Below are 23,179 nucleotides of genomic sequence, written 5' to 3' on the forward strand. Positions count from 1 at the left end.
GTGGTGTAGCAATGTTTCTCCACCACTGGGGGAATGCACTTCACTTCTACCATTTTTGTCTATAACCAGCTGGAACCTGTATTGCATCAGAGTGCTTTGCTAATAATGCTCGTGCATCATGATGCTGACGGTACCTGAGCACGCGACTGCAGACCGGCAGCTGTGTTACTGGGAAAATGTGGAATACGCTGATTAAGCAGACAGACGGAATGCACCCTGACCTTGAACTTGTGTCCAAAGCAGTGAATGTACACGCTTGTGCTTTTTTGGAGAACAGCTATTACCAGCTCTTGTGCCGGTCTTCCCTTGCTGCAAGTAAAAATAAGCGCTGTTACGATTGATACACTCTTTTGAGTTAATTGTTGGTCATAAGACAACGTGAAAAGGTGCTTGACACCACCTCCTACCCAGACACCCAATCATACCTGCACCTTACTCCCCACGGCTTCGCCATCTCACCACTACACCACAAGACACAGGAAATGAAATACTCATTCCATTCATTGAGTCTTCTCCACCATTTGATCATGGCTATAGGATTTTCCCTCTAAACCCCATTCTGCTGCTCTCTACCCTTCACCTTCAACAGCCTTATTAATCAGCAACCCACCATTTACTTACTTAAAGCCCGTTACGCCGCTGGTGTTTAGGACAGCAATGAAGAGGTTCACCAGGATGTGTCTGGATTAGAGGCATGAACTGCTGTGGAAGGAGAGTTCGGACAAACTTGGGCTGTTTTCTCTGGTGTGGAGGCAGCTCAGGGTGACCTGAGAGAACTTGATCAGAATAAGAGAGGGATAGAGAGAGTAGATAGCCACCATTTTTAACCGTCCGTGTCAAAATGTCTAAGCCCAGACAGCATGCATTTGGAGAGATGAGGGAGCTGTGGAATTCATTGCCATGGACGGCTCGGAGGCCAAGTTATCAGGTTTAAACAGAATTTGATCAGTACTTGATTAGTAAGGGTGTCAAAGGTCATGGGGGAAGGCAGGAGAATGGGGTTGAGAAGGAAAATAACAGACAATGGGACAGGTACAGAAGGAAGAAACTTTAGAGTGAGACGTGTCAAGGACAGAGAGATGGGACAGACTCCGATAGAGGTTCTTGTCTGGCACGGAGCAGTGGGGCTGAACACCGGTTCGTTTTCCACTCTCGGACCTTCACTGAGGCCATTTCTCATCAGTACATGTTTTACAAACAATACGTATCATTGTTCAAGTTCAACATAAATTTATTATCAAACTGTGTGAACAAAATGCTATCAAACAATTAATTCCTTTTCTTCTTGACAAGGCAACTCATTGCTCACTCCCAGCCTGGGTAGGGAATGGGACCAATTCCAGAGGTGGAGGGGTGGGTGAGTCTGGGAATTAGTGAAGGAGTCCTAACTCCATCCCCCTCATTCCCCTTTTCCTTTCTCACTCCACTCCCTCCCACTCCACTGCATGTCTTTGTGTGTGTGAGAGACCTGCCTGCCCAGTCACACACCATCAGCAATGTGCACTTTCCCCCAACACACTCACACTCCTCTGCACACAGCAATTTTCACCAGCTCAGAAGATCCAGAAATCTTATACACTCCCTCCTGCACCAACTCCTCAGTCACGTGTTAAACAGTTTATTTTTCCTCTTCCTGGCCCGTGGCACAGATGGCAGTCCTGAGGTCACAGCCCTGGACGAGCAGCCATTTAATTTAGCAGCACACTCCCTGAACTGCCTTTGAGAAGCTCGTTACTTGACCACCCTATATCGTTGTTACCCACATGGACCACGACCTTCACTGTTCACCCTCCTGGGAAATGCTGAGCAGTCGACCGGAGATATCACAGACCCGAGCACACAGGAGGCAACATGTCATCCTGGAATCTCATTCTCACCCACAGAACATCCAGTCGGTTCCGAGCTGCTGAATCACCTCTGACCACAGCTCACCTCGTCTCCACCCTTCCCTTCTCAGTCTCAGAGCCAGACGAGACCCTGTTGCTGTGACTTTCCTTTGCCAGGTCATCCCACCATCCCTGACAGAATCTAAAGTGATACCTGTGTTGTTCAGGGGGATGGACACAGAGGTAAACTGCACTCGCTGTTTCCCCCTTTTCCCCTTCCTGTCACCCAATTTCCTGTGCATGTGCACCTTGGGTTCAACTACCTCTCTATATGTCCTACCTCTCACCCCTTCAGCCTCCCGAATGATCTGGAGTTAATCCAGTTCCAGCTCCGTAATGTAGATTGTTCGGAGTTGAAGCTGGATGCCCTTCTCACAGGTGTGGTTATCAGGGACACATCCCGCAAAGGAGCTTTCCACTATCCCGCCTGGCATCTCTACTGTTCTAACTGAGCAAATGTTAAGATAAAAATTTTAGTTCCATCATGATTTTACCTTCTCTGATTGGATGCTTTCCTCACTGAAACCTCAAAGAGATAAAGCCTCAAAGTCTCCTCTCTGACTCTGCCCACTCTGACACTGGCCACTCTACTTGCTCCTGCCTGACCTGATGCTGATTGGTCACTGCTGAAAGCTCAAAAATAACCTGCCCTGAACCATTGCCTTTAATACTCCATTGGTGAACCTGAGTGAATTACGTCCTCTCAAGCTTCTGATCTCTCCAATTCACGATGGATCAAAGCTCGGTAGGGCGACACAAGGATGAGTGACAGACTGAAACCCATCACACATTCAGAGTAGGTGACCACCCTCCCCACGGTGTGAACCCACCTCTGTCTCTGCAGTGTGGATCAGTGTGTGAATGCCTTCCCACAGTCTGAGCAGGTGACCACCCTCCCCACGGTGTGAACCCACCTCTGTCTCTGCAGTGTGGACCAGTGTGTGAATGCCTTCCCACAGTCTGAGCAGGTGACCACCCTCACGACAGTGTGAACCCGTCACTGTCTCTGCAGTGTGGACCAGTGTGTGAATGCCTTCCCACAGTCTGAGCAGGTGACCACCCTCCCCACAGTGTGAACCCGTCACTGTCTCTGCAGTGTGGATCAGTGTGTGAATGCCTTCCCACAGTCTGAGCAGGTGACCACCCTCCCCACAGTGTGAACCCACTACTGTCTCTGCAGTGTGGATCAGTGTGTGAATGCCTTCCGACAGTCTGAGCAGGTGACCACCCTCCCCACAGTGTGAACCCGTCACTGTCTCTGCAGTGTGGATCAGTGTGTGAATGCCTTCCGACAGTCTGAGCAGGTGACCACCCTCCCCACAGTGTGAACCCGTCACTGTCTCTGCAGTGTAGATCAGTGTGTGAATGCCTTCCGACAGTCTGAGCAGGTCGACGTCCTTTCTCTGCTGAAAACAGTCTGGTGTGTCGGTAGGTGAGATGTCTGAGTGAACTCCTTCCCAGAGTCTGAGCAGTTGAAGTTTCTCCCTTGTGTGAACTCGCTGATGTTCATTCAATTGAGATGTATGTGCGAATCCATTCCCACATTCAGAACAGGCGAGTGGCCAGTGTGAATTTGTTGATGTACTTTAAAGTCTGATGACCGAGTGAATTCCTTCCCGCAATCTGAGGAGGTGAACAGTTTCTCCCCAGTGTGAATTTGGCTGTGCCTCACAAGGCTGGTTGACCGAGTGAATCCCTTCCCACATTCAGAACATCTGAATGGCTTCTCCCCAGTGTGAATTGGGCAGTGCCTCACAAGTTTGGATGAGTCAGTGAATCCCTTCCCACAATCTGAGCAGATGAACGGTTTCTCCCCGGTGTGAATTCGGCAGTGCTTTACAAGACTGGATGAGTGAGTGAATCCCTTCCCACATTCAGAGCAGATGAATGGTTTCTCCCCAGTGTGAATTCGTTGATGTATTTTAACATCTGATGAGTGAGTGAATCCCTTCCCACACTCAGAGCACGTGAATGGCTTCTCCCCAGTGTGAATTCGGTAGTGTTTCACAAGTGCGTCTGACTCTTTGAATCTCCTCCCACATTCAGAGCAGCTGAATGGTTTCTCCCCAGTGTGAATTCGCTGATGTTCAATCATTTGATATGACCGAGCAAATCCCTTCCCACATTCTGAGCAAGTGAACGGCTTCTCCCCAGTGTGAACTCGGTAGTGCCTCACAAGGTTGGATGACCAAGTGAATCTCTTCCCACATGCAGAGCACACGAATGGCCACTCCCCAGTGTGAATTCGCCGATGCACCTCCAGTTGAGACGACTGAGTGAATCCTTTCCCACATTCAGAGCAAGTGAATGGCTTCTCCTCAGTGTGGACTCGCTGGTGTCTCTGTAGTGTTGATGAGCGAGTGAATTGCTTCCCACAGTCTGAGCAGGTGAACGGCATCTTCTCAGTGTGAATTCACTGGTGTTCGTTCAGTTGAGAAGATTGAGTGAATCCTTTCACACACAGCAGGTGAATGGCTTCTCCCTAGTGTGAACTCACTGGTGTCAATGTGGTTGAGTGTGCGAATGCCTTCTCACCAGCTAAGCCAGATACCGTCCTCTCACTGATGAACTTTCAGATATATCTTTAGAATCAACGACAGAATGAATTGCTTCTCACAGTCAGAACAAGTGGAGCATCTCACTGTGGTGTGAAATTGCTGATGTATTTTCAGGCTGGATGACTGAGTCGTTCCCCTCCCTCACACAGAGCAGGTGAACGGCCTCTCCCCACGGTGAACTCACTGGTGTGTCTGCGGGTAGGGTGTGAGTGAATCCCTTCCCTCACTGAGAGAAGGACAATGATATCTCACTGCAATTGAAGAATTGATCTTCAGTGAACAAATGCTGGTGCTTTCTCAGCACTCTGGTTCCAGCAGGTAACACTGAGTTAGAAAAGAAAACTTCACTTCTTGATGAGATACTTCTTGATTTCCAAGGATCGACAACAGATGTGTTCGTCTTGCAAAGCAAGTATTTGGTGACTCCTTATATATCCAGTCAGAGAGAGCAAAACTGACATGTTGAGATTCCCCTGAACAACTGTTCTGCCATTTCAGACCTGTAAGAATAATTGAAAGGACATCAGTGGGTGAAGAACAATTATTCAGGTGAGATTTTAGTCTGTGGTGAGAACATAAGAAATCGGAACACGAGAACGTCATCTGGCCCATCTCCACCAACCTGCCTTTACTCCATCGCCCTTAATTTCCCTACTATGGAAAAATCTATCCAACTTTGTCTCAAATACATTTACTGAGGAAGCCTCCAGTGCTTCATTGGGCAGAGAAACCCACAGATTCACCACCCTCAGGTAAAGCAGTTCCTCCTCATCTCCGTCCTAAATGCCCCAAACCGTCCTCTAGTTGTAGTCTCACCTACCAGTGGAAACAACTTTCCTGCCTCTATCTTATCTATCCCTCTCATAATTTTGCATATTTCTATAAGATCTTCTCTCAATGTGAGCTCTTGTTCCATCATAATATTGCCCAGTTCAACTCAAGTTGAGATATACCGCAGGTGACTGTGGGAAGTGAGGGAGGAGATTGCTGAGCATCTGGCGATGATCTTTGTCTCATCGATAGGGATGGGAGAAGCACCCGAGGATTGTTCAAGAAAGGGAGTAGAGGTAACCCAGGAAATTATAGACCAGTGAGTCTTGCATCAGTCGTGGGAAATTTGTTGGACAAGATCCTAAGCGGGAGGAGTAATGAGCATCAGATTAGGGGTAGTCAGCATGGCTTTGTCAAGGGCAGGTCATGCCTTACCAACCTGATTGAACTCTTTGGGGATGTAACATTGATGAAGGTAGTACATTGGATGTAGGGTACGTGGTTTTCAGTAAGACATTTGATAAGGTTCCCCATACGAGGCTCATTGAAAAAGTAACGAGGAAGGATGCAAGGAGACCTGCTTTGTGGATCCAGAACTGGCTTGTCCACAGAAGGCAAAAGGTGGTTGTCGCTGGTTTGTATTCTGCATGGAGGATGGTGACCAGTGATATTCTGCAGCGATCTGTTCTGGGACCCTCTCCTCTCCCCGCTTTGTGATTTTTAAAAATGAGCTTGATGAGGAAGCAGAAGGGTGGGTGAGTAAGTTTGTCGATGACACAAATGTAGGGGGTGCTGTGGATAGTCTGAATGGTTGTCACAGTGGAGCGTGACATCGACAGGATGCAGAACTGGGCTGAGAACTGGCAGATGGAGTTCTACCCAGGGGTTCATTTTGGTAGGTCCAACTTGAAGACAGAATACAATATTAATGATCAGACTCTTGGCAGTTTGGAGGATAAGCGAGATCGTGGGGTTCGTATAAATAGTTCACGCAAAGCTGTTGTGCAGGTTGACAAAGTTTTTAAGAAGGCCTTTATCAACCATGGGACTGAGTTCAAAAGCCATGAGGTACTGTTACAGATTTATAATGCCTTCATTGGACCCCACTTTTAGTACTGTGTTTAATTCTGATCACCTCACTATAGGAAGAATGTGGAGACTCTAAATCGGGTGCAGAGGAGATGAACAAGAACATTGCTTGGATTGAACAGCATGCCTTACAATAAACGGGTGAGTACGAGTGATGGAAGATGAGTGGTGACCTGAGAGAGTTGTATAAGATGATGAGAGGCATTGATCGTGTGGATAGCCAGAGGTGTCTTCCCAGGGCTGAACGAGCCAACATGAGGAGGCATAGTTTTAAGGTGCTTGGAAGTAGGTACAAGGGGGATACCAGAGGTAAGTTTTTCACACAGAGAGTGGCAGGTACATGGAATGCACTGCCAGCGATGGTGGTAAAGGTGGGTACAATCAGGGTCATTTCAGACACTGTTCGGTAGATACGTGGAATGCACTGCCAGCGACGGTGGTAAAGGTGGGTACAATCAGGGTCATTTCAGACACTGTTCGGTAGGTACGTGGAATGCACTGCCAGCGACGGTGGTAAAGGTGGGTACAATCAGGGTCATTTCAGACACTGTTCGGTAGATACGTGGAATGCACTGCCAGCGACGGTGGTAAAGGTGGGTACAATCAGGGTCATTTCAGACACTGTTCGGTAGGTACGTGGAATGCACTGCCAGCGACGGTGGTAAAGGTGGGTACAATCAGGGTCTTTTCAGACACTGTTCGGTAGGTACGTGGAATGCACTGCCAGCGATGGTGGTAAAGCTGGGTACAATCAGGGTCTTTTCAGACACTGTTCGGTAGGTACGTGGAATGCACTGCCAGCGATGGTGGTAAAGCTGGGTACAATCAGGGTCTTTTCAGACACTGTTCGGTAGGTACGTGGAATGCACTGCCAGCGACGGTGGTAAAGGTGGGTACAATCAGGGTCTTTTCAGACACTGTTCAGTACATGCAATGCACTGCCAGCGACGGTATTAAAGGTGGATACAATTAGGGTCTTTTCAATCACTGTTCGGTAGGTACGTGGAATGCACTGACAGCGACGGTGGTAAAGGTGGGTACAATCAGCGTCTTTTCAGACAGTGTTCGGTAGGTACGTGGAATGCACTACCAGCGACGGTGTTAAAGGTGAATACAATCAGGGTCTTTTCAGAAACGATTCGGTAGGTACGCGGAATGCGCTGCCAGCGACGGTGTTAAAGGTGGATACAATCAGGGTCTTTTCAGACACTGTTCGGTAGGTACGTGGAATGCACTGACAGCGACGGTGTTAAAGGTGGATACAATCAGGGTCTTTTCAGACACTGTTCGGTAGGTACGTGGACTGCACTGCCAGCGACGGTGGTAAAGGTGGGTACAATCAGGGTCTTTTCAGACACTGTTCGGTAGGTACATGGAATGAACGGTCAGCGACGGTGGTAAAGGTGGGTACAATCAAGGTCTTTTCAGACACTGTTCGGTAGGTACATGGAATGCACTGCCAGCGACGGTGGTAAACGTGGATACAATCAGGGTCTTTTCAGACACTGTTAGGTAGGTACGTGGAATGCACGGTCAGCGACGGTGTTAAAGGTGGATGCAAACAGGGTCTGTTCAGACACTGTTCGGTAGGTACGTGGAATGCACTGCCAGCAACGGTGTAAAGGTGGGTACAATCAGGGTCTTTTCAGACACTGTTTGGTAGGGACGTGGAATGCACTGCCAGCGACGGTGGTAAAGGTGGGTACAATCAGGGTCTTTTCAGACACTGTTTGGTAGGGACGTGGAATGCACTGCCAGCGACGGTGGTAAAGGTGGATACAATTAGGGTCTTTTCAGACACTGTTAGGTAGGTACGTGGAATGCACTGCCAGCGACGGTGGTAAAGGTGGATACAGGCAGGGTCTTTTCAGACACTGTTCGGTAGGTACGTGCAATGCACTGCCAGCGACGGTGGTAAAGGTGGGAACAATCAGGGTCTTTTCAGGCACTGTTCGGTAGGAACGTGGACTGCACTGCCAGCGACGGTGGTAAAGGTGGGAACAATCAGGGTCTTTTCAGACACTGTTCGGTAGGTACATGGAATGCAGTGCCAGCGACTATGGTAAAGGTGGGTACAATCAGGGTCTTTTCAGACACTGCTCGATAGGTACGTGGAATGCACTGCCAGCGACGGTGGTAAAGGTGGGTACAATCAGGGTCTTTTCAATCACTGTTCGGTAGGTACGTGGAATGCACTGCCAGCGACGGTGGTAAAGGTGGGTACAATCTGGGTCTTTTCAGACACTGTTCGGTAGATACGTGGAATGCACTGCCAGCGACGGTGGTAAAGGTGGGTACAATCAGGGTCTTTTCAGACACTGTTCGGTAGGTACGTGGAATGCACTGCCAGCGACGGTGGTAAAGGTGGGTACAATCAGGGTCTTTTCAGACACTGTTCGGTAGGTACGTGGAATGCACTGCCAGCGACGGTGGTAAAGGTGGGTACAATCAGGGTCTTTTCAGACACTGTTCGGTAGTTACGTGGAATGCACTGGCAGCGACGGTGGTAAAGGTGGGTACAATCAGGGTCTTTTCAGACACTGTTCGGTAGGTACGTGGAATGCACTGCCAGCGACGGTGGTAAAGGTGAATACAATCAGGGTCTTTTCAGACACTGTTCGGTACATGGAATGCACAGCCAGCGACGGTATTAAAGGTGGATACAATTAGGGTCTTTTCAATCACTGTTCGGTAGGTACGTGGAATGCACTGACAGCAACGGTGGTAAAGGTGGGTACAATCAGCGTCTTTTCAGACAGTGTTCGGTAGGTACGTGGAATGCACTACCAGCGACGGTGTTAAAGGTGAATACAATCAGGGTCTTTTCAGAAACGATTCGGTAGGTACGTGGAATGCACTGCCAGCGACGGTGTTAAAGGTGGATACAATCAGGGTCTTTTCAGAAACGATTCGGTAGGTACGTGGAATGCGCTGCCAGCGACGGTGTTAAAGGTGGATACAATCAGGGTCTTTTCAGACACTGGTCGGTAGGTACGTGGAATGCACTGCCAGCGACGGTGGTAAAGGCGGATACAATCAGGGTCTTTTCAGAGACTGTTCGGTAGGTACATGGAGTGCACTGCCAGCGACGGTGGTAAAGGTGGGTACAATCAAGGTCTTTTCAGACACTGTTCGGTAGGTACATGGAATGCACGGTCAGCGACGGTGTTAAAGGTGGATGCAAACAGGGTCTGTTCAGACACTGTTCGGTAGGTACGTGGAATGCACTGCCAGCGACGGTGGTAAAGATGGGTACAATCAGGGTCTTTTCAGACACCGTTCGGTAGGTACATGGAATGCACGGTCAGCGACGGTGTTAAAGGTGGATGCAAACAGGGTCTGTTCAGACACTGTTCGGTAGGTACATGGAATGAACGGTCAGCGACGGTGGTAAACGTGGATACAATCAGGGTCTTTTCAGACACTGTTAGGTAGGTACGTGGAATGCACTGCCAGCGACGATGGTAAAGGTGGATACAGTCAGGGTCTTTTCAGACACTGTTCGGTAGGTACGTGGAATGCACTGCCAGCGACGGTGGTAAAGGTGGGAACAATCAGGGTCTTTTCAGACACTGTTCGGTAGGAACGTGGACTGCACTGCCAGCGACGGTGGTAAAGGTGGATGCAATCAGGGTCTTTTCAGACACTGTTCAGTAGGTACGTGGAATGCAGTGCCAGCGACTATGGTAAAGGTGGGTACAATCAGGGTCTTTTCAGACACTGCTCGATAGTTACGTGGAATGCACTGCCAGCGACGGTGGTAAAGGTGGGTACAATCAGGGTCTTTTCAATCACTGTTCGGTAGGTACGTGGAATGCACTGCCAGCGACGATGGTAAAGGTGGGTACAATCTGGGTCTTTTCAGACACTGTTCGGTAGGTACGTGGAATGCACTGCCAGCGACGGTGGTAAAGGTGGGTACAATCAGGGTCTTTTCAGACACTGTTCGATCGGTACGTGGAATGCACTGCCAGCGACGGTGGTAAAGGTGGATACAATCAGGGTCTTTTCAGACACTGTTCGGTAGGTACGTGGACTGCACTGCCAGCGACGGTGGTAAAGGTGGGTACAATCAGGGTCTTTTCAGACACTGTTCGGTAGGTACGTGGACTGCACTGCCAGCGACGGTGGTAAAGGTGGGTACAATCAGGGTCTTTTCAGACACTGTTCGATCGGTACGTGGAATGCACTGCCAGCGACGGTGGTAAAGGTGGATACAATCAGGGTCTGTTCAGTCACTGTTCGGTAGGTACGTGGACTGCACTGCCAGCGACGGTGGTAAAAGTGGGTATAATCAGTGTCTTTTCAGACACTGTTCGGTAGGTACGTGGAATGCACTGACAGTGACGGTGGTAAAGGTGGGTACAATCAGCGTCTTTTCAGACAGTGTTCGGTAGGTACGTGGAATGCACTACCAGCGACGGTGTTAAAGGTGAATACAATCAGGGTCTTTTCAGAAACGATTCGGTAGGTACGTGGAATGCACTGCCAGCGACGGTGGTAAAGGTGGGTACAATCAGGGTATTTTCAGGCACTGTTCGGTAGGTACGTGGAATACACTGCCAGCGACGGTGGTAAAGGTGGGTATAATCAGGGTCTTTTCAGACACTGTTCGGTGGTTACGTGGAATGCACTGCCAGCGACGGTGGTAAAGATGGGTACAATCAGGGTCTTTTCAGACACCGTTCGGTAGGTACATGGAATGCACGGTCAGCGACGGTGTTAAAGGTGGATGCAAACAGGGTCTGTTCAGACACTGTTCGGTAGGTACATGGAATGAACGGTCAGCGACGGTGGTAAACGTGGATACAATCAGGGTCTTTTCAGACACTGTTAGGTAGGTACGTGGAATGCACTGCCAGCGACGGTGGTAAAGGTGGATACAGTCAGGGTCTTTTCAGACACTGTTCGGTAGGTACGTGGAATGCACTGCCAGCGACGGTGGTAAAGGTGGGAACAATCAGGGTCTTTTCAGACACTGTTCGGTAGGAACGTGGACTGCACTGCCAGCGACGGTGGTAAAGGTGGATGCAATCAGGGTCTTTTCAGACACTGTTCAGTAGGTACGTGGAATGCAGTGCCAGCGACTATGGTAAAGGTGGGTACAATCAGGGTCTTTTCAGACACTGCTCGATAGTTACGTGGAATGCACTGCCAGCGACGGTGGTAAAGGTGGGTACAATCAGGGTCTTTTCAATCACTGTTCGGTAGGTACGTGGAATGCACTGCCAGCGACGATGGTAAAGGTGGGTACAATCTGGGTCTTTTCAGACACTGTTCGGTAGGTACGTGGAATGCACTGCCAGCGACGGTGGTAAAGGTGGGTACAATCAGGGTCTTTTCAGACACTGTTCGATCGGTACGTGGAATGCACTGCCAGCGACGGTGGTAAAGGTGGATACAATCAGGGTCTTTTCAGACACTGTTCGGTAGGTACGTGGACTGCACTGCCAGCGACGGTGGTAAAGGTGGGTATAATCAGGGTCTTTTCAGACACTGTTCGGTGGTTACGTGGAATGCACTGCCAGCGACGGTGGTAAAGGTGGATACAATCAGGGACTTTTCAGACACTGTTCGGAAGGTACGTGGAATGCACTGACAGCGACGGTGGTAAAGGTGGGTACAATCAGGGTCTTTTCAGACACTGTTCGGTAGGGACGTGGAATGCACTGCCAGCGACGGTGGTAAAGGTGGGTAGAATCAGGGTTTTTTCAGAATCTGTTAGGTAGGTACACGGACTGCACTGCCAGCGACGGTGGTGAAGGTGGATACAATCAGAGTCTTTTCAGACACTGTTCGGTACGTACGTGGAATGCACTGCCAGCGACGGTGGTAAAGGTGGGTACAATCAGGGTATTTTCAGACACTGTTCGGTAGGTACGTGGAATACACTGCCAGCGACGGTGGTAAAGGTGGGTATAATCAGGGTCTTTTCAGACACTGTTCGGTGGTTACGTGGAATGCACTGCCAGCGACGGTGGTAAAGGTGGATACAATCAGGGACTTTTCAGACACTGTTCGGAAGGTACGTGGAATGCACTGACAGCGACGGTGGTAAAGGTGGGTACAATCAGGGTCTTTTCAGACACTGTTCGGTAGGTACGTGGAATGCACTGACAGCGACGGTGGTAAAGGTGGGTACAATCAGGGTCTTTTCAGACACTGTTCGGTAGGTACGTGGAATGCACTGCCAGCGACGGTGGTAAAGGTGGGTAGAATCAGGGTTTTTTCAGAATCTGTTAGGTAGGTACACGGACTGCACTGCCAGCGACGGTGGTGAAGGTGGATACAATCAGGGTCTTTTCAGACACTGTTCGGTACGTACGTGGAATACACTGCCAGCGACGGTGGTAAAGTTGGATACAATCAGGGTCATCTCAGACGCTGTTCGGTAGGTACGTGGAATACACTGCCAGCGACGGTGGTAAATGTGGGTATAATCAGGGTCTTTTCAGACACTGTTCGGTAGGTACGTGGAATGCACTGCCAGCGACGGTGGTAAAGGTGGGTACAATCAGGGTCTTTTCAATCACTGTTCGGTAGGTACGTGGAATGCACTGCCAGCGACTATGGTAAAGGTGGGTACAATCAGGGTCTTTTCAGACACTGTTCGGTAGGTACGTGGAATGCACTGACAGCGATGGTGGTAAAGGTGGGTACAATCAGGGTCTTTTCAGACACTGCTCGATAGGTACGTGGAATGCACTGCCAGCGACGGTGTTAAAGGTGGATACAATTAGGGTCTTTTCAATCACTGTTCGGTAGGTACGTGGAATGCACTGCCAGCGACGGTGGTAAAGGTGGGTACAATCAGGGTCTTTTCAGACACTGTTCGGTAGGTACGTGGAATGCACTGACAGCGACGGTGGTAAAGGTGGGTACAATCAGGGTCTTTTCAGACACTGTTCGGTAGGTACGTGGAATGCACTACCAGCGACGGTGGTAAAGCTGGATACAATCAGGGTCTTTTCAGAAACGATTCGGTAGGTACATGGAATGCGCTGCCAGCGACGGTGTTAAAGGTGGATACAATCAGGGTCTTTTCAGAAACGATTCGGTAGGTACATGGAATGCGCTGCCAGCGACGGTGGTAAAGGTGGGTACAATCAAGGTCTTTTCAGACACTGTTCGGTAGGTACATGGAATGCACGGTCAGCGACGGTGTTAAAGGTGGGTACAATCAGGGTCTTTTCAGACACTGTTAGGTAGGTACGTGGAATGCACTGCGAGCGACGGTGGTAAAGGTGGGTACAATCAGGGTCTTTTCAGACACTGTTCGGTAGGTACATGGAATGAACGGTCAGCGACGGTGGTAAAGGTGGATACAATCAGGGTCTTTTCAGACACTGTTAGGTAGGTACGTGGAATGCACTGCGAGCGACGGTGGTAAAGGTGGGTACAATCAGGGTCTTTTCAGACACTGTTCGGTAGGTACGTGGAATGCACTACCAGCGCCGGTGGTAAAGGTGGGTACAATCAGGGTCTTTTCAGACACTGTTCGGTAGGAACGTGGAATGCACTGCCAGCGACGGTGGTAAAGGTGGGTAGAATCAGGGTCTTTTCTGACACTGTCCGGTAGGTAAGTGGAATGCACTGCCAGAGACGGTGGTAAAGGTGGGTACAATCAGGGTCTTTTCAGACACGGTTCAGTAGGGACATGGAATGCACTGCCAGCGACGGTGTAAAGGTGGGTACAATCAGGGTCTTTTCAGACACTGTTTGGTAGGTACGTGGAATGCAATGCCAGCGACGGTGTAAAGGTGGGTACAATCAGGGTCTTTTCAGACACTGTTCGGTAGGTACGTGGAATGCTCTGCCAGCGACGGTGGTAAAGGTGGTTACAATCAGGGTCTTTTCAGACACGGTTCAGTAGGTACGTGGAATGCACTGCCAGCGACGGTGGTAAAGGTGGGTACAATCAGGGTCTTTTCAGACACTGTTCGATAGGTACGTGGAATGCACTGCCAGTGACGGTGGTAAAGGTGGATACAATCAGAGTCTTTTCAGACACTGTTCGGTAGGTACGTGGAATGCACTGCCAGTGACGGTGGTAAAGGTGGGTACAATCAGGGTCTTTTCAGACACTGCTCGGTAGGTACGTGGAATGCACTGCCAGCGACGGTGGTAAAGGTGGGTACAATCAGGGTCTTTTCAGACACTGTTCGGTAGGTACGTGGAATGCACTGCCAGTGACGGTGGTAAAGGTGGGTACAATCAGGGTCTTTTCAGACACTGCTCGGTAGGTACGTGGAATGCACTGCCAGTGACGGTGGTAAAGGCGGGTACAATCAGGGTCTTTTCAGACACTGTTCGGTAGGTACATGGAATGCACTGCCAGCGACGGTGGTAAAGGTGGTTACAATCAGGGTGTTTTCAGACACTGTTCGGTAGGTACGTGGAATGCAGTGCCAGCGACGGTGGTAAAGGTGGATAAAATCAGGGTCTTTTCAGACACTGTTCGGTAGGTACATGGAATGCACTGTCAGCGAAGGTGGTAAAGGTGGGTACAATCAGGGTCTTTTCAGACACTGTTCGGTAGGTACGTGGAATGCACTGCCAGCGACGGTGGTAAAGGTTGATACAATCAGGGTCTTTTCAGACACTGTTCGGTAGGTACGTGGAATGCACTGCCAGCGACGGTGGTAAAGGTGGGTACAATCAGGGTCTTTTCAGACACTGCTCGGTAGGTACGTGGAATGCACTGCCTGCGACGGTGGTAAAGGTGGATAAAATCAGGGTCTTTTCAGACACTGTTCGGTAGGTACATGACTGCACTGCCAGCGACGGTGTAAAGGTGGGTACAATCAGGGTCTTTTCAGACACTGTTTGGTAGGTACGTGGAATGCACTGCCAGCGACGGTGGTAAAGGTGGGTACAATCAGGGTCTTTTCAGACACTGCTCGGTAGGTACGTGGAATGCACTGCCTGCGACGGTGGTAAAGGTGGATAAAATCAGGGTCTTTTCAGACACTGTTCGGTAGGTACATGACTGCACTGCCAGCGACGGTGTAAAGGTGGGTACAATCAGGGTCTTTTCAGACACTGTTTGGTAGGTACGTGGAATGCACTGCCAGCGACGGTGGTAAAGGTGGGTACAATCAGGGTCTTTTCAGACACTGTTTGGTAGGTACGTGGAATGCACTGCCAGCGACGGTGGTAAAGGTGGATACAATCAGGGTCTTTTCAGACACTGTTCGGTAGGTACGTGGAATGCACTGCCAGCGACGGTGGTAAAGGTGGGTACAATCAGGGTCTTTTCAGACACTATTCGGTAGGTACGTGGAATGCACTGCCAGTGACGGTGGTAAAGGTGGATACAGTCAGGGTCTTTTCAGACACTGTTCGGTAGGTACGTGGAAGGCACTGCCAGCGACGGTGGTAAAGGTGGGTACAATCAGGGTCATTTCAGAGACTGTTCGGTAGGTACGTGGAATGCACTGCCAGCGACGGTGGTAACGGTGGGTACAATCAGGGTCTTTTCAGACACTGTTCGATAGGTACGTGGACTGCACTGCCAGTGACGGTGGTAAAGGTGGGTACAATCAGGGTCTTTTCAGACACTGTTCGGTAGGTACGTGGAATGCACTGCTAGCGACGGTGGTAAAGGTGGGTACAATCAGGGTCTTTTCAGACACTGTTCGGTAGGTACGTGGAATGCACTGCCAGCGACGGTGGTAAAGGTGGATACAATCAGGGTCTTTTCAGACACTGTTCGGTAGGTACGTGGAATGCACTGCCAGCGACGGTGGTAAAGGTGGGTACAATCAGGGTCTTTTCAGACACTGTTCGGTAGGTACTTGGAATGCACTGCCAGCGACGGTGGTAAAGGAGGGTACTATCAGGGTCTTTTCAGACACTGTTAGGTAGGTACGTGGAATGCACTGCCAGCGACGGTGGTAAAGCTGGATACAATCAGGGTGTTTTCAGACACTGTTCGGTAGGTACGTGGAATGCACTACCAGCGCCGGTGGTAAAGGTGGGTACAATCAGGGTCTTTTCAGACACTGTTTGGTAGGTACGTGGAATGCACTACCAGCGCCGGTGGTAAAGGTGGGTACAATCAGGGTCTTTTCAGACACGGTTCAGTAGGGACGTGGAATGCACTGCCAGCGACGGTGGTAAAGGTGGGTACAATCAGGGTCTTTTCAGACACGGTTCAGTAGGGACAAGGAATGCACTGCCAGCGAAGGTGTAAAGGTGGGTACAATCAGGGTCTTTTCAGACACTGTTTGCTAGGTACGTGGAATGCACTGCCAGCGACGGTGGTAAAGGTGGGTACAATCAGGGTCTTTTCAGACACTGTTTGCTAGGTACGTGGAATGCACTGCCAGCGACGGTGGTAAAGGTGGGTACAATCAGGGTCTTTTCAGACACTGTTTGCTAGGTACGTGGAATGCACTGCCAGCGACGGTGGTAAAGGTGGGTACAATCAGGGACTTTTCAGACACTGTTCGGTAGGTACGTGGAATGCACTGCCAGCGACGGTGTTAAAGGTGGATACAATCAGGGACTTTTCAGACACTGTTCGGTAGGTACGTGGAATGCACTGACAGCGACGGTGGTAACGGTGGGTACAATCAGGGTCTTTTCAGACACTGTTCGGTAGGTACGTGGAATGCACTGCCAGCGACGGTGGTAAAGGTGGGTACAATCAGGGTCTTTTCAGACACTGTTCGGTAGGTACGTGGAATGCACTGACAGCGACGGTGGTAAAGGTGGGTACAATCAGGGTCTTTTCAGACACTGTTCGGAAGGGACGTGGAATGCACTGCCAGCGACGGTGGTAAAGGTGGGTAGAATCAGGGTTTTTTCAGAATCTGTTAGGTAGGTACACGGACTGCACTGCCAGCGACGGTGGTGAAGGTGGATACAATCAGGGTCTTTTCAGACACTGTTCGGTAGGTACGTGGAATACACTGCCAGCGACGGTGGTAAAGTTGGATACAATCAGGGTCATTTCAGACACTGTTCGGTAGGTACGTGGAATACACTGCCAGCGACGGTGGTAAAGGTGGGTATAATCAGGGTCTTTTCAGACACTGTTCGGTAGGTACGTGGAATGCACTGCCAGCGACGGTGGTAAAGGTGGATACAATCAGGGTCTTTTCAGACACTGTTCGGTAGGTACGTGGACTGCACTGCCAGCGACGGTGGTAAAAGTGGGTATAATCAGGGTCTTTTCAGACACTGTTCGGTAGGTACGTGGAATGCAGTGCCAGCGACTATGGTAAAGGTGGGTACAATCAGGGTCTTTTCAGACACTGCTCGGTAGGTACGTGGAATGCACTGCCAGCGACGGTGTTAAAGGTGGGTACAATCAGGGACTTTTCAGACACTGTTCGGTAGGTACGTGGAATGCACTGACAGCGACGGTGGTAAAGGTGGGTACAATCAGCGTCTTTTCAGACAGTGTTCGGTAGGTACGTGGAATGCACTGCCAGCGACGGTGTTAAAGGTGGATACAATCAGGGTCTTTTCAGACACTGTTCGGTAGGTACATGGACTACACTGCCAGCGACGGTGGTAAAAGTGGGTATAATCAGGGTCTTTTCAGACACTGTTCGGTAGGTACGTGGAATGCACTGCCAGCGACGGTGGTAAAGGTGGGTATAATCAGGGTCTTTTCAGACACTGTTCGGTAGGTACGTGGAATGCACTGCCAGCGACGGTGGTAAAGGTGGATACAATCAGGGTCTTTTCAGACACGGTTCGGTAGGTACGTGGAATGCACTGCCAGCGACGGTGGTAAAGGTGGATACAATCAGGGTCTTTTCAGAAACGATTCGGTAGGTACGTGGAATGCGCTGCCAGCGACGGTGTTAAAGGTGGGTACAATCAGGGTCTTTTCAGACACTGTTCGATCGGTACGTGGAATGCACTGCCAGCGACGGTGGTAAAGGCGGATACAATCAGGGTCTTTTCAGAGACTGTTCGGTAGGTACATGGAGTGCACTGCCAGCGACGGTGTTAAAGGTGGGTACAATCAGGGTCTTTTCAGACACGGTTCAGTAGGGACGTGGAATGCACTGCCAGCGACGGTGGTAAAGGTGGGTACAATCAGGGTCTTTTCAGACACGGTTCAGTAGGGACAAGGAATGCACTGCCAGCGAAGGTGTAAAGGTGGGTACAATCAGGGTCTTTTCAGACACTGTTTGCTAGGTACGTGGAATGCACTGCCAGCGACGGTGGTAAAGGTGGTTACAATCAGGGTGTTTTCAGACACTGTTCGGTAGGTACGTGGAATGCAGTGCCAGCGACGGTGGTAAAGGTGGATAAAATCAGGGTCTTTTCAGACACTGTTCGGTAGGTACATGGAATGCACTGTCAGCGAAGGTGGTAAAGGTGGGTACAATCAGGGTCTTTTCAGACACTGTTCGGTAGGTACGTGGAATGCACTGCCAACGACGGTGGTAAAGGCGGATACAATCAGGGTCTTTTCAGACACTGTTCGGTAGGTACATGGAATGCACGGTCAGCGACGGTGTTAAAGGTGGATGCAATCAGGGTCTTTTCAGACACTGTTCGGTAGGTACGTGGAATGCACTGCCAGCGACGGTGGTAAACGTGGATACAATCAGGGTCTTTTCAGACACTGTTCGGTAGGTACATGGAATGAACGTTCAGCGACGGTGGTAAAGGTGGATACAATCAGGGTCTTTTCAGACACTGTTCGGTAGGTACGTGGAATGCACTGCCAGCGACGGTGGTAAAGGTGGATGCAATCAGGGTCTTTTCAGACACTGTTCGGTAGGTACGTGGAATGCACTGACAGCGACGGTGTTAAAGGTGGATACAATTAGGGTCTTTTCAATCACTGTTCGGTAGGTACGTGGAATGCACTGACAGCGACGGTGGTAAAGGTGGGTACAATCAGGGTCTTTTCAGACACTGTTCGGTAGGTACGTGGAATGCACTGACAGCGACGGTAGTAAAGGTGGATGCAATCAGGGTCTGTTCAGACACTGTTCGGTAGGTACGTGGAATGCACTGCCAGCGATGGTGGTAAACGTGGATACAATCAGGGTCTTTTCAGACACTGTTCGGTAGGTACATGGAATGAACGGTCAGCGACGGTGGTAAACGTGGATACAATCAGGGTCTTTTCAGACACTGTTAGGAAGGTACGTGGAATGCACTGCCAGCGACGGTGGTATACGTGGATACAATCAGGGTCTTTTCAGACACTGTTCGGTAGGTACGTGGAATGCACTGCCAGCGATGGTGGTAAAGGTGGGAACAATCAGGGTCTTCTCAGACACTGTTCGGTAGGAACGTGGACTGCACTGCCAGCGACGGTGGTAAAGGTGGATGCAATCAGGGTCTTTTCAGACACTGTTCGGTAGGTACGTGGAATGCACTGCCAGCGACTATGGTAAAGGTGGGTACAATCAGGGTCTTTTCCGACACTGTTCGGTAGGTACGTGGAATGCACTGACAGCGATGGTGGTAAAGGTGGGTACAATCAGGGTCTTTTCAGACACTGCTCGATAGGTACGTGGAATGCACTGCCAGCGACGGTGTTAAAGGTGGATACAATTAGGGTCTTTTCAATCACTGTTCGGTAGGTACGTGGAATGCACTGCCAGCGACGGTGGTAAAGGTGAATACAATCAGGGTCTTTTCAGAAACGATTCGGTAGGTACGTGGAATGCGCTGCCAGCGACGGTGTTAAAGGTGGATACAATCAGGGTCTTTTCAGACACTGTTCGGTAGGTACGTGGAATGCACTGACAGCGACGGTGTTAAAGGTGGATACAATCAGGGTCTTTTCAGACACTGTTCGGTAGGTACGTGGACTGCACTGCCAGCGACGGTGGTAAAGGTGGGTACAATCAGGGTCTTTTCAGACACTGTTCGGTAGGTACATGGAATGAACGGTCAGCGACGGTGGTAAAGGTGGGTACAATCAAGGTCTTTTCAGACACTGTTCGGTAGGTACATGGAATGCACTGCCAGCGACGGTGGTAAACGTGGATACAATCAGGGTCTTTTCAGACACTGTTAGGTAGGTACGTGGAATGCACGGTCAGCGACGGTGTTAAAGGTGGATGCAAACAGGGTCTGTTCAGACACCGTTCGGTAGGTACGTGGAATGCACTGCCAGCAACGGTGTAAAGGTGGGTACAATCAGGGTCTTTTCAGACACTGTTTGGTAGGGACGTGGAATGCACTGCCAGCGACGGTGGTAAAGGTGGGTACAATCAGGGTCTTTTCAGACACTGTTTGGTAGGGACGTGGAATGCACTGCCAGCGACGGTGGTAAACGTGGATACAATCAGGGTCTTTTCAGACACTGTTCGGTAGGTACATGGAATGAACGGTCAGCGACGGTGGTAAACGTGGATACAATCAGGGTCTTTTCAGGCCCTGTTCGGTAGGAACGTGGACTGCACTGCCAGCGACTATGGTAAAGGTGGGTACAATCAGGGTCTTTTCAGACACTGCTCGATAGGTACGTGGAATGCACTGCCAGCGACGGTGGTAAAGGTGGGTACAATCAGGGACTTTTCAATCACTGTTCGGTAGGTACGTGGAATGCACTGCCAGCGACGGTGGTAAAGGTGGGTACAATCTGGGTCTTTTCAGACACTGTTCGGTAGATACGTGGAATGCACTGCCAGCGACGGTGGTAAAGGTGGGTACAATCAGGGTCTTTTCAGACACTGTTCGGTAGGTACGTGGAATGCACTGCCAGCGACGGTGGTAAAGGTGGGTACAATCAGGGTCTTTTCAGACACTGTTCGGTAGGTACGTGGAATGCACTGCCAGCGACGGTGGTAAAGGTGGGTACAATCAGGGTCTTTTCAGACACTGTTCGGTAGTTACGTGGAATGCACTGGCAGCGACGGTGGTAAAGGTGGGTACAATCAGGGTCTTTTCAGACACTGTTCGGTAGGTACGTGGAATGCACTGCCAGCGACGGTGGTAAAGGTGAATACAATCAGGGTCTTTTCAGACACTGTTCGGTACATGGAATGCACTGCCAGCGACGGTATTAAAGGTGGATACAATTAGGGTCTTTTCAATCACTGTTCGGTAGGTACGTGGAATGCACTGACAGCAACGGTGGTAAAGGTGGGTACAATCAGCGTCTTTTCAGACAGTGTTCGGTAGGTACGTGGAATGCACTACCAGCGACGGTGTTAAAGGTGAATACAATCAGGGTCTTTTCAGAAACGATTCGGTAGGTACGTGGAATGCACTGCCAGCGACGGTGTTAAAGGTGGATACAATCAGGGTCTTTTCAGAAACGATTCGGTAGGTACGTGGAATGCGCTGCCAGCGACGGTGTTAAAGGTGGATACAATCAGGGTCTTTTCAGACACTGTTCGGTAGGTACGTGGAATGCACTGCCAGCGACGGTGGTAAAGGCGGATACAATCAGGGTCTTTTCAGAGACTGTTCGGTAGGTACATGGAGTGCACTGCCAGCGACGGTGGTAAAGGTGGGTACAATCAAGGTCTTTTCAGACACTGTTCGGTAGGTACATGGAATGCACGGTCAGCGACGGTGTTAAAGGTGGATGCAAACAGGGTCTGTTCAGACACTGTTCGGTAGGTACGTGGAATGCACTGCCAGCGACGGTGGTAAACGTGGATACAATCAGGGTCTTTTCAGACACTGTTCGGTAGGTACATGGAATGAACGGTCAGCGACGGTGGTAAACGTGGATACAATCAGGGTCTTTTCAGACACTGTTAGGTAGGTACGTGGAATGCACTGCCAGCGACGGTGGTAAAGGTGGATACAGTCAGGGTCTTTTCAGACACTGTTCGGTAGGTACGTGGAATGCACTGCCAGCGACGGTGGTAAAGGTGGGAACAATCAGGGTCTTTTCAGACACTGTTCGGTAGGAACGTGGACTGCACTGCCAGCGACGGTGGTAAAGGTGGATGCAATCAGGGTCTTTTCAGACACTGTTCAGTAGGTACGTGGAATGCAGTGCCAGAGACTATGGTAAAGGTGGGTACAATCAGGGTCTTTTCAGACACTGCTCAATAGTTACGTGGAATGCACTGCCAACGACGGTGGTAAAGGTGGGTACAATCAGGGTCTTTTCAATCACTGTTCGGTAGGTACGTGGAATGCACTGCCAGCGACGATGGTAAAGGTGGGTACAATCTGGGTCTTTTCAGACACTGTTCGGTAGGTACGTGGAATGCACTGCCAGCGACGGTGGTAAAGGTGGGTACAATCAGGGTCTTTTCAGACACTGTTCGATCGGTACGTGGAATGCACTGCCAGCGACGGTGGTAAAGGTGGATACAATCAGGGTCTTCTCAGACACTGTTCGGTAGGAACGTGGACTGCACTGCCAGCGACGGTGGTAAAGGTGGATGCAATCAGGGTCTTTTCAGACACTGTTCGGTAGGTACGTGGAATGCACTGCCAGCGACTATGGTAAAGGTGGGTACAATCAGGGTCTTTTCCGACACTGTTCGGTAGGTACGTGGAATGCACTGACAGCGATGGTGGTAAAGGTGGGTACAATCAGGGTCTTTTCAGACACTGCTCGATAGGTACGTGGAATGCACTGCCAGCGACGGTGTTAAAGGTGGATACAATTAGGGTCTTTTCAATCACTGTTCGGTAGGTACGTGGAATGCACTGCCAGCGACGGTGGTAAAGGTGGGTACAATCAGCGTCTTTTCAGACAGTGTTCGGTAGGTACGTGGAATGCACTACCAGCGACGGTGTTAAAGGTGAATACAATCAGGGTCTTTTCAGAAACGATTCGGTAGGTACGTGGAATGCGCTGCCAGCGACGGTGTTAAAGGTGGATACAATCAGGGTCTTTTCAGACACTGTTCGGTAGGTACGTGGAATGCACTGACAGCGACGGTGTTAAAGGTGGATACAATCAGGGTCTTTTCA

The 23,179-nt window shown here is 50.1% G+C and overlaps 1 protein-coding gene across 3 annotated transcripts in view; it reads right to left on the reverse strand.

The window, feature by feature from the left end:
* Positions 1–1,250: 1,250 nt before the first annotated feature.
* Positions 1,251–23,179, reverse strand: part of LOC132385860 (gastrula zinc finger protein XlCGF8.2DB-like) — a 306,382-nt gene continuing 284,453 nt past the window's right edge. For all 3 annotated transcript variants that reach the window (XM_059958088.1, XM_059958087.1, XM_059958090.1), the window contains one exon: positions 1,251–4,944. In XM_059958088.1, the coding sequence (XP_059814071.1) occupies positions 3,397–4,284 (888 nt within the window). In that variant the 5' untranslated portion in view covers positions 4,285–4,944 and the 3' untranslated portion in view covers positions 1,251–3,396. The remainder of the gene's footprint in view (positions 4,945–23,179) is intronic.

This window comes from Hypanus sabinus, assembly GCF_030144855.1.
Source record: "Hypanus sabinus isolate sHypSab1 chromosome X2 unlocalized genomic scaffold, sHypSab1.hap1 SUPER_X2_unloc_3, whole genome shotgun sequence".
NCBI lineage: Eukaryota > Metazoa > Chordata > Chondrichthyes > Myliobatiformes > Dasyatidae > Hypanus > Hypanus sabinus.